Genomic DNA, 11,079 nt, shown 5'->3' with positions numbered 1-11,079 from the left:
TTCCTGCTAGACTGACTATATTGGGTAACTAGGTTTAGAACTGTGCTTTTGGCTGACAGTTAAAAGTACCAAAAAGCCCCATTGAAGTAAGCAACGTATACAGGCACTGGGAAACCAGGTCGAACTAACACAATTCCTCTTCTGGTAAAGCACTGGTTTGTTTTTTTGGGTGAGGTGGGGAAGGGGGTTCCACATCTAATAGCTGATTCAGTCAGCTATTGGGTAAATGCCAAAAAGCCTTCTGAAATGTGTGATTTTATACAGACATTGGGTGAGCTGAGTCAGACTGATGCAGTGTCTCTTCTGGGCATGTGTTGCACTGGCATGGGGGCATGCCAAGGTTAAAGTGCTGTTTTGTGTGTTTTTTCTGTAAGTACCCTCTGATTTATTTATTTTTTTTCCAAGCACAGTTTTATAGAATGTGCACACCTTCACTAGAAAGGGACCACATCTAGTCTACCCTCTGCTTGAGGCAGGATAATCCTTGACTAAACCATTCCAGCCAAGTGTCTATTTAACCTGATCTTCAGATATATCATGATAATTCAAGTCCCCCATAAGAACTCATTTTTGCAGGATTTTTTTTTGGGAACTTCTACTAGTTTCTTTTAAAGAAGGCCTCATCTACCTTTTCCTCCTGGCTTGGTGGCCTGTAGCAGATGCCCACTCTGACATCCCCTCTGCTGCTCTCCCTTCTAACTTAATTTTTTTTTTTTTTTTTTTTCACCCAGAGGCTTTCAACAGGCCTACCTCCCTCTTCTGTTTTGTACCTCAAAACATGCATACATGTGTGCGCGCACACAATTGTATAATATGGGCTGGCATGGAAGATGCCTGTGTGTGACCTACTTTTTGTTGTGGAGAAGCTGCTGCACATTAGCTTCCACATGGCTCTTGACAGAACTGGACCTTGATCTTGTTTTGCTGCAGCCTTCAGCCACCTTTGCAGCCATTGAGATTCTAACAACATCATCTTCCGCCTGCTTTACTGTTGAGGAATTGTAGAACCTGGGCAGGCTCATAGTGATGGGCTGTAGTTAACATGTCGCAGCACCGTCAAAGTATATATGTGGCTGTTCAGGAGGAAAACCATTGCCATCTGCTGTCCTCACCACATCCTGGCGGTGCTGCTGCTGTTTGGTCTGCAACTGCTTATTCATCAAAGTTACCCCTGTCTTATTTCACAGCTAAATAAAAGGTCATTCCACTATCTGCCATCACTCATTTAGCAAGCCTGTGTGAGAAGACACTTTCCTTCTTTGCCAGGTAGACCCCATCTTTTCCCAGTAGTCCTGACTGGGAAAAGATGGGGTTGTATTTCAAGAAGCCAAAGCCCTGCTGGTGACATCTATCTATGCAGCCACATGTTGATATCCAGGATGCCTCTTCCAGTCAAACACCTTTTCCTAGAACGACAACGAGATTACCACCTGGATCCTGTTTCCCTCACCATTGCACCCAGAGCTATACAGTCCCTTTTATAATCTGCTTGAGGTCACCCCTAGCAATTTCTGTGTGGGCACTAATGATGAGCAGCATGGGAGTCAGGGTCAAATGAGTCTTGTTACAGACTGTCTTGGGTGCAGGCTTCTAGCATGCAGCAGACCTTCAGAGTGAGCAGACAGATCTTTTAGTGCAATGCAAGAAGGATTTTTCATTTGCACCTGCTCTAGCTACAGTGTGTAGAGGCTGCATCAAGAAGAGCAGCCTTCTACCTGGGCTGTAGCAGCTGCGTAGAATGGGAGGTGATTGCACCATTAACAACATATGGCTGGGGCTTTGGCATGCCCTCATTTAAAATGCAGACCAGGTTGGACATTTTGCTGGCTTGCTCAATCCCTTTGCAGGCTGGAGCTGTCCTACAGGCCATAGGTTGCAACACCAGTCCTGCAGCACTGTGCTGAAGTGGTAACCAGAAAAATGAAACACCGTACTTCTACTTTCAACGCCGATAAATGCAAGGCCCTCCCGCTGGGGCTTTGGCATGCCCTCATTTAAAATGCAGACCAGGTTGGACATTTTGCTGGCTTGCTCAATCCCTTTGCAGGCTGGAGCTGTCCTACAGGCCATAGGTTGCAACACCAGTCCTGCAGCACTGTGCTGAAGTGGTAACCAGAAAAATGAAACACCGTACTTCTACTTTCAACGCCGATAAATGCAAGGCCCTCCCCCTTGGGGCGGGGGGGGAAAAACCCGCAGCATCCTTATAGGCTCAGCAGTGCTATGTTGGCTAGCACTATGGAAGAAAGAGACTTAGGGGTCATCATTGACCACCAGATGAACATGAGCCTGCAATGCGATGCGGCGGCTTGTAAAGCGACCAAAACGCTGGCTTGCATCCATAGATGCTTCTCAAGCAAATCCTGGGACGTCATTCTCCTCCTGTACGCGGCCTTAGTGAGGCCGCAGCTGGAGTACTGTGTCCAGTTTTGGGCTCCACAATTCAAAAAGGATGTGGAGAAGCTTGAGAGAGTCCAGAGAAGAGCCACGCGCATGATCAGAGGTCAGGGAAGCAGACCCTACGATGACAGGCTGAGAGCCCTGGGGCTCTTTAGCCTGAAAAAGCGCAGGCTCAGGGGTGATCTGATGGCCACCTACAAGTTTATCAAGGGTGACCACCAGCATCTGGGGGAACGTTTGTTCACCAGAGCACCCCAAGGGATGACGAGGTCGAATGGTCACAAACTACTTCAAGATCGTTTCAGGCTGGACATAAGGAAGAACTTCTTTACTGTCCGAGCCCCCAAGGTCTGGAACAGCCTGCCACCGGAGGTGGTTCAAGCGCCTTCGTTGAACACCTTCAAGATGAAACTGGATGCTTATCTTGCTGGGATCCTATGACCCCAGCTGACTTCCTTTCCTTTGGGCAGGGGACTGGACTTGATCTTCCGAGGTCCCTTCCAGCCCTAATGTCTATGAAATAATAAGACTATTTTTGTACCTAAACTATAGACCTGGTAGAGCCAGGATTCAGTCCCCATCTCCCTCATTCCCTTTAAGTGAAAGAAAAGAATGAAGAGCCCCAGTCATAGTTTCATAATTCATAGTTGTTAGGGTTGGAAGGGACCTATTAGATCATTGAGTCCAACCCCCCCCGCCCTGTGCCCTGGGCAGGAAAGAATGCTGGGGTCAAATGACCCCAGCCAGGTGTTTGTCCCATCTCCTTTTAAACACTTCCAAGGAAGGGGACAGCACCACCTACCTCCCTTGGAAGCCTATTCTATATTTTAGCGACCCTCACCGTAAAGAATTTTTTCCTGATGTCTAATCTAAACTTGCTCTCTTCCAGTTTGTGGCCATTGTTTCTAGTTACCCCAACAGGCACCTGGGTAAACATTGTATCCCCTATTTCTTGTTGTCCCCTCTGATGAATTTGTAAGTGGCCATGAGATCATCTCTCAGCCTCCTCTTGTGAAGGCTGAAGAGGTTCAGGTCTCCCAATTGGTCCACATAGGGTTTTTTCTGTAGGCCTTTAACCAGACAAGTGGCCCTCCTCTGAACCCTCTCCAGGCCACCCACATCCCTTCTGAAGTGCGGTGCCCAAAACTGGATGCAGTAGTCCAGCTGCAGCCTGACCAGTGCTGCATAGAGGGGAAGTATCACCTCCCTAGACCTGTTTGCGATGCCCTACTTATGCAAGAAAGGGTGCAGTTAGCTTTACTTAATACCTCATCACACTGGTGACTCATGTTCATTTTGGAGTCAACTACGACTCCGAGATCCCTTTCCATAGTTGTGCTACTTAAAATGATCCCTCCCAGGCTGTAGGAGTGGTGATTCTTCCTCCCCAGGTGCAACACATGACACTTGTCCTTGTTAAACTGCATCCTATTCTGTTCGGTCCATTTCCCCAGCCTGTCCAAATCAACTTGGATTCTCTCCCTGCCATCTGGTTTGTGTACTTCTCCCCATAGTTTGGTGTCATCAGTAAACTTGGACAGGGTGCTTTCTACTCCCTCATCCAAGTCACTAATGAAGATATTGAATAGTACCGGTCCCAGGACAGAGCCTTGGGGGACTCCGCTGCCCACGTTACTCCAGGTAGAAACCAAGCCATCCACCACCACTCTTTGGGTGCATCCCCTAAGCCAATTTTCTACCCACCGGACTGTGTAATAATCTACATCACAACTGTTTAGTTTATTTATAAGAACTGGGTGTGACACTGTCGAAAGCCGCCTAAGAAATCTAAGTAAATCACATTTATCTCTCTTCCTTCATCCAAGCATTTTGTGACCTGGTCATAAAATGAGACCAAGTTAGTCGGGCAGGATCTGCCTGCTATGAACCCATGCTGATTGCCTCTTGGCATCATTTTATGTGCTGGTCTCCTACAAATGTGATCCATAAGAATTTTCTCAAAGATCTTGCCAAGGATAGAGGTGCGACTAATCAGCCTATAGTTACCCGGTTCCTCCTTCCTCCCCTTCTTGAAAATAGGAGCCACATTGGCCCTTTTCCAATCCTCTGGGACCTGTCCTGAGCACCACAAGTGCTCAAACAGTTGTGCCAGCAGCTCTGCTATGACACTAGCTAATTCCCTGAGTATCCAAGGATGACTATAATCAAGACCTGTTAACTTAATATATTCAACCCCTCCAGGTGCTCCTTTACTATGTCAGCACAAACAGTTAATGGGTTGGTATCTATACTGGGCTTACCTAAGGTTCCAATGGATTGCATATTTGTATTTGTGTCCAAGAATACGGATGCAAAGAAATCATTTGGAAGCGCTGCTTTGGCCATCTTATCTGTTACCAGTTGCCCTAGTTTGTCCTGAAGGGGCCCTAAATTACCCTGCACCTTGTTTTTGCTTCCTTTGTACTTAAAGTCAAGTGACTGTGTATGTGTTGGGTTTTTGTTTTGTCTTTATTTTTAAGTAGCTGCTTCCTACCCAGCTAAGTGTAATATACCTGCATTTTTTTTAAATAGCTCTGTACAAATGCATAATGTTGTACAATGACCAAGTTGAATAAATATGGAATAGTGAACTAAAAATTTAATGGCTGTCTGGTAAAAGGGCAGCATCTTCCCCTTCTTTCCCCCCCATCCCCAACTTAGTTGAAACTCTGACTCAAGTGGACTAAGACCAGCAGTTTGAACCAAGACCAAGTGAATCAACCTTTAAAGTGGCAATAGAAATGAAATAAATAAGCTATTTCTATTTCAATCTAATAGTTCTATGAAGGCTATGGACAGACAGAATGCACAGCTGGATGCTCCCTGACAGTACCTGGAGACTGGACAGCTGGTATGGCATCTCTTGTCTTGAGTGAACTGATTTCTGTTAAATTTTGGACCTGTGAAAGCTACTAATATAGTTTAGCATACCTTAGAGCTGTCCTGGAGTACTCCATTTCTTTCCATTGCACCTGAATAAAAAGTTGAAGAGGTCCCAGTTGGAAACACTATTTTGACTCTGAGACCATGTAAAGGCCCAGTCTTAAAGCTAGATTAAAAAACTTTAGTTAGGAAAGTTAAGTCTGCACTGCTGCTGGGGCTAGGAAGATAGGAGCTGTGCTAGGGCTGCCATGTCTCTTCCCAGCTCTGGGCTCCCTGGTAGGATTTGAGCACAGCTTTCAGGTGGAGAGCTGCACTGTGGCTGGGCACCTGAAAACTGCACCTATTCCACTGCCATCACTTCTCCTTGGCCCCTCAGTTCCTGGTCACAGTGCAGGCATAGCTTCGAGTTGCCCAGCTCCTAGCACCAGCAGAGGCAACATTTTCCAGCTTCATAAGCCAGATCCAGTAGTTCCATGAGTTAGATCCAGCCTGTGGGCTGTATATTGCCAACCCCTGCTTTGGCTATTTCAGCACCAAAGCATTTGACCTTTTTTGTTGTTAAGTTTTGCAATGTTGACACGCAGTAGATGAAAGTGGGGTGGAAAGTTATGTGCTTAGCATGATACTACTAGGCTTATAAATAGAAATTTCCAGAAGCTGCAATTTTACAAGTGAATATGCTGAAGACTCTGGTGTTTAAAATGTACTAGACAAGCTGCTACAGGCTAGAAATATCAGTGTAGTGATGGATCAGGTGCAGGGTTCCATTCATAACTTCAAGCTTCCCAGGTATCCTAAAGATCTTTCTGGACTTCCATATGCTTCAGCATAAAGGGAACTGACTAGCTACTGTAGTTAAGTGTTGTAATGCAGAAAGTTATCCAAAGGATTATCAGTCTCTGGTTATGTCTACAGATTAGAGTGCTGCTAAAATGGCTTGGTAAATGATCTGAACATAAGTACTGTTAACTATTGAATTAATAGGTCATGTTGGGACACCAATGCCTTGCAATATTGTAAAGCTTGTTGATGTAGAAGAAATGAATTACTTTGCTGCCAAAGGAGAAGGTGAGGTGAGTAATACCTAAAAATGTCATTCCAATACAAAACTATCTAAAAATATTTTAGCATTGGTATAGTAAATAAGTAATAGTCCATCTTCTTACAAAAAAAAAAACTCCCTAAAGAGAATAGCATTCTAGCAGGAATCACCAAGTTTCTGTCTCATGTTCAGCCTAGATTAATGATACAAAAGCAAGACACCAGAGTAAACCTACTTTTATACTTTAAACAGGAGGGAGTACTCCAGTTACTCAAGTGGTTGCATTTCTATCTAATATAAATGGGAAGAAATCTGCTAGGTTGACCATGGACCTGGGTCAGTTAGTCTATTCCCTTGCAGTTGTTTGCAGTAATATAACATCTAAAACTGCATTAAGCTCCTTCTTGGAACAAATTGGGAATAGCCAGGGAGAGCAACTTGAAAGACCGTTCTGTGTGTTCTTATTTCTGGTCTAAATTCATGGCTCCTTAGGACTAGTTTTTTTGTTTTTAAGTCAACATTGTCCTTTTGCCTGAAATAATTCTTGACCCCCTAACAGTGATTCTGAACCAGGGTGCCTTAAGATCTTTTCAAGGGTGTCCCAGGGTGCTATGCAATGTTAGCCTATGTACAGACACACTTCACAAGAAACCCAGCAATCCAAATAAGAATCCAGTGTTAAACATTCTGACATGCTGTATGTTTTCTGAGGTCTCTGCAATAGAACTGTTCTGTTTTTCTGCACTCAGAGTGAAAAATTAAGAGCTGGTACTTCCTGAGGAGTGCCTCAAGATTTAAAAAGGTTGAGAACCATGACTTTTTTTAAAACAGACCATGAATAATCTCACTTTTAATCTTTTAGAAAAGTTTTGTGTTATGCCATGTTAAAAACCATTTCCTCTAATTCTAGTAGTCTTTCTTTGTACATGTTTAAGAGGAGCTACTTTAAACATGGCAACTAGAAATGTAGACTGTATTCTGGATGAGTTCTTAACACTGGCAATAATATTTCCAGTGATTTTTTGTTTTGTTTTGTTTTGTTTTGTTTTTTGTTAAGTATTTTGCTTGATATGTCCTGGAACAAACTTGTTCTGTGTGGGGCTGCATAACATGTTAGTTTAATTTACTTTGGGATAGAAAAAAAAATCAAACAGACTTAGTTTTGTAGCAAAGAAAAGGTGAATTCATGCACTTAGACTACTGAATATCATGCTATTTCTGTGACCAGTTCTCCAGGTACTTCTGTACTGATGGTCTTTCCTAGGTTTGTCAACAGATTTCCTTGGTATGCTATTACTATCTGCTAAGGTCATTGACCAAAATTAAGACCAGTCCCTAATTTCTTGGAGGAACTTCTGTCCAGCCTGATAATTCCCCTTTATATACTACTTGCTGTCATTTAAATTGGAAGGTGGGTAAGGTTGATTTTAATTTCTCTCTCTTCCAGATAATTCTCGTGTAATAGCACTTGAGATAATTTCATGAGAATTATTGTTCATCAGTTGTCTACAAATGTTTTCCCTTCTTAAGGATGTTGTATCTTTATCTTGCCTTCCTGTGTCTATCCTTTCCTTCATTCTAAGTTACCCAAATATCTCCTCATTTTTAAACCTAGGTGGTAGCTCTCATCTCCTGGGTTGTTTCTCAGTCATAGGAAAAGAGTGCTGGAAGGGGCCTCTTGAGGCCATCTAATCCAGCTCACCTGCTCAAAACAGAACGATCCCTAGCACCATCTTGGCCAACTGTCTGTCCAAGCTACCCTTAACTTCTCTAGGGATGGAGCTTTTGCGGCTTCCTTAGGTAACTTGTTCCAGTGCTTGACACAATAGTTGGAAAGCTCTTCCTAACCTCCAACCTAAACTTCCTCTGTAGCTTGGGACTATGGCTACTAGTCCTGTCCCTTATCACAGAGAAAATGCTATCTCCATCCTTTCTCTCTCATTGCCCTTCAGGTACCTGAAGATCCTGTTATCAAAACCCCCTTAGTCTTTTCTTTAGAGTGAATAAACCCAAGTTCTCTCGGTCCTTCTTCATAAGTCATACTTCTTATGACTCTTAATACATTTCTGTCATTGGCTGGATGCTTTTCAGTCTGTTTGCAGCCTTTTTGTTTTGGATGCCATTCTTCTAGACACCAGTATTCCAGGTGAGGCCTTGCCAACGCTGGAAGGAATAGGAGAATCACTTTTCTTGATTTTGCAAGTGACTCTCCTTTTTAATACAACCCAGTATGCTGTTGGCTTTTGTTTTTGCAACACGAGCAAACTTAGTTCATTCAGTTTATGGCCTACTGTAGCCTCCCAGGTCTTTCTCTGCGGTGTTGCAGCCTAGCCAGTCATTCCCCAGTCTGTATTTGTGCATAGAATTAATTTTAATTTATTTTTTTGGACCACTTCTCCAGTTCTGTTCTCTAGGTAATTCTGGATCCTAATCCTACCCTCAAGTGTCTGCAACTTCACCCAATTTGGTGTCATCCACAAATTTGCTAAGCATGTTCTCTCTCATCATCCAAATTGTTAATGATGTTGAACAGTAGGGCTGTACGAAACGATTGCATTTTGTTTCGGTTTGGCATTTTGGAGGGACAGTGATTTGCTTTGGTGTTTCGAATCACTGGTTCGTCTCGTTTCAGCTGAAACTTTCAGAATTTCACTGGTGTTTCGGCCGTAGGCTATAGTGGGAAATCGCAGAACTACCTATAACTTTGTCGTTTCTTGCCTGATTCATAGATTTCGTAGACATCAGGGCTGGAAGAGACCTCAGAAGATCGAGTCCAGCCCCCCGCCCAAAGGGCAGGAAGTCAGCTGGGGTCATAGGATCCCAGCAAGATAAGCATCCAGTTTCATCTTGAAGGTGTTCAATGAAGGCGCTTGAACCACCTCCGGTGGCAGGCTGTTCCAGACCTTGGGGGCTCGGACAGTAAAGAAATTCTTCCTTATGTCCAGCCTGAAACAATCTTGAAGTAGTTTGTGACCATTCGACCTCGTCATCCCTTGTGGCGCTCTGGTGAACAAACGTTCCCCCAGATGCTGGTGGTCACCCCTGATAAACTTGTAGGTGGCCATCAGATCACCCCTGAGCCTGCGCTTTTTCAGGCTAAAGAGCCCCAGGGCTCTCAGCCTGTCATCGTAGGGTCTGCTTCCCTGACCTCTGATCATGCGTGTGGCTCTTCTCTGGACTCTCTCAAGCTTCTCCGTATCCTTTTTGAATTGTGGAACCCAAAACTGGACACAGTACTCCAGCTGCGGCCTCACTAAGGCCACGTACAGGGGGAGAATGACGTCCCGGGATTTGCTTGAGAAGCATACATATACAGATACATGCACACACTCACCAGTTCACACACATACAACCCACCTACACATACACACAGGTAAGTTCCTAACTTGGATGGTACAGCGTGTATGTGTGTGCTTGGGGTACCTGGATACTTGGGGGAAGGTTCAGGTGCGAGAGAGAGAGTTAAAGTGTAGGGAGTGAAAATTGCCAGAACCAGGAATAGAGTCGGTGGACTACAGAGAAGCTGGCTGAGGAACTGAGGCTTGGGTTTACTTAAAGTAGGTTGGGGCTGGAAACTAAGGCAGACAGCTGAAATATTGGGGAGGGGGGGCAGATAAGTGGTGGCAAGAAGCAGACAGCCAGGAAAGAAACTGAGGAAGAAACCTGGTTGCTCAGGGGAAAAGGAAAAGGCAACGGGGATAAGACAGTGGCAAAGAAACAGGGGGTTTGGAGGCAGAGAGGAGCTCAGGACAGGTGTTGGAGATGGTAGTAAGCCAGAAGCAGGAGAGGGAGAAATGAGACATAGTTAGAGGGGCGAGGAGCAGAGATTGGAGCAGGGCCAAACCATAGTAAAGCAAAACCCAACTTAGGGGTCCAAATAACAGTTTTATTAAACAGACAACACACTACACAGCCCCATGAAATTATTGGTTCACACACACACAAGCACTCACAATGGCAGCAGGAGAAAGACTCAGTGGAAGGGTTGGAGTCCAGGTAGGGAAGAGAAGCAGAGTCCAACTCCTTGGTTGAAGAGGGGATGGGGGAGTGATAGCTACCTATCCAGGCTGGAAATGGGTCCTTGTCCAGAGGGGGGTTGCCAGCAGGGCCTCTAGGTGGATAGGTGGTGTGGCATGGTGCTGCTCCAGATGGAGAGGACGTCCCAAAGAGTCAGTCTTCACTACCTTTTTTTATGGGGAAGACTACCTCTGATCTCCTATGGGGAGGGCCTGTCCAGGCAATGTCAGTCCTGTCCCAGAGGGCTCCAGATGTTCTTACTGAGCATGTGCAGCCTGGTACAATGGTGGATTGCCTCATCATTTGTTTCTTGAATGCTGAGGGTGGTTGCAAGGGCTGGGTCCTTGGTCCAGGTATTGGTGTTGATGGTTCGGTCATTCAGAGGGAGCTATTTTTAGACCTACTTCCATTGTCTCTCAAACAGCCTCATTCATCCCCATTCATTCAGGAACCAAGTTACATAGGAGAGGTAGGTGTGAGTCATGGGTTACACAACCGGGCATGGGGATAAGATGGAGGCTTGACATTACAAGATAGAAACTTGACATGACTTATGCTAACGTACATTCATAGGCCTAAAACAGTAATCACACAATATAAAAACAGTAAAAAAAAAAATCAATACAAACATAATAATAATCACTCATAAAACAGTGGATATCTATATCAAAATAGCACGGCACTTATTAGCAAAGAGGGGAGAGAAAAATAAAACTTACTACCTAAAATAAAATGTT

General features: G+C 44.6%; 1 protein-coding gene across 6 annotated transcripts in view; it reads left to right on the top strand.

Moving 5' to 3' along the window:
* ACSL1 (acyl-CoA synthetase long chain family member 1) overlaps window positions 1–11,079 on the top strand; it is a 64,943-nt gene that overhangs the window by 44,099 nt on the left and 9,765 nt on the right. For all 6 annotated transcript variants that reach the window (XM_006026615.3, XM_014521285.2, XM_025207570.1 and 3 more), the window contains 2 exons: window positions 5,179–5,251; window positions 6,268–6,356. In XM_006026615.3, coding sequence (XP_006026677.1) covers window positions 5,179–5,251; window positions 6,268–6,356 — 162 coding nt within the window. The remainder of the gene's footprint in view (window positions 1–5,178; window positions 5,252–6,267; window positions 6,357–11,079) is intronic.

Source organism: Alligator sinensis, unplaced genomic scaffold (assembly GCF_000455745.1).
Source record: "Alligator sinensis unplaced genomic scaffold, ASM45574v1 scaffold354_1, whole genome shotgun sequence".
Classification (NCBI taxonomy): domain Eukaryota; kingdom Metazoa; phylum Chordata; order Crocodylia; family Alligatoridae; genus Alligator; species Alligator sinensis.
Note: the sequence above shows the minus strand (reverse complement) of the source record. Positions and strands in the feature narration are given on the sequence as shown.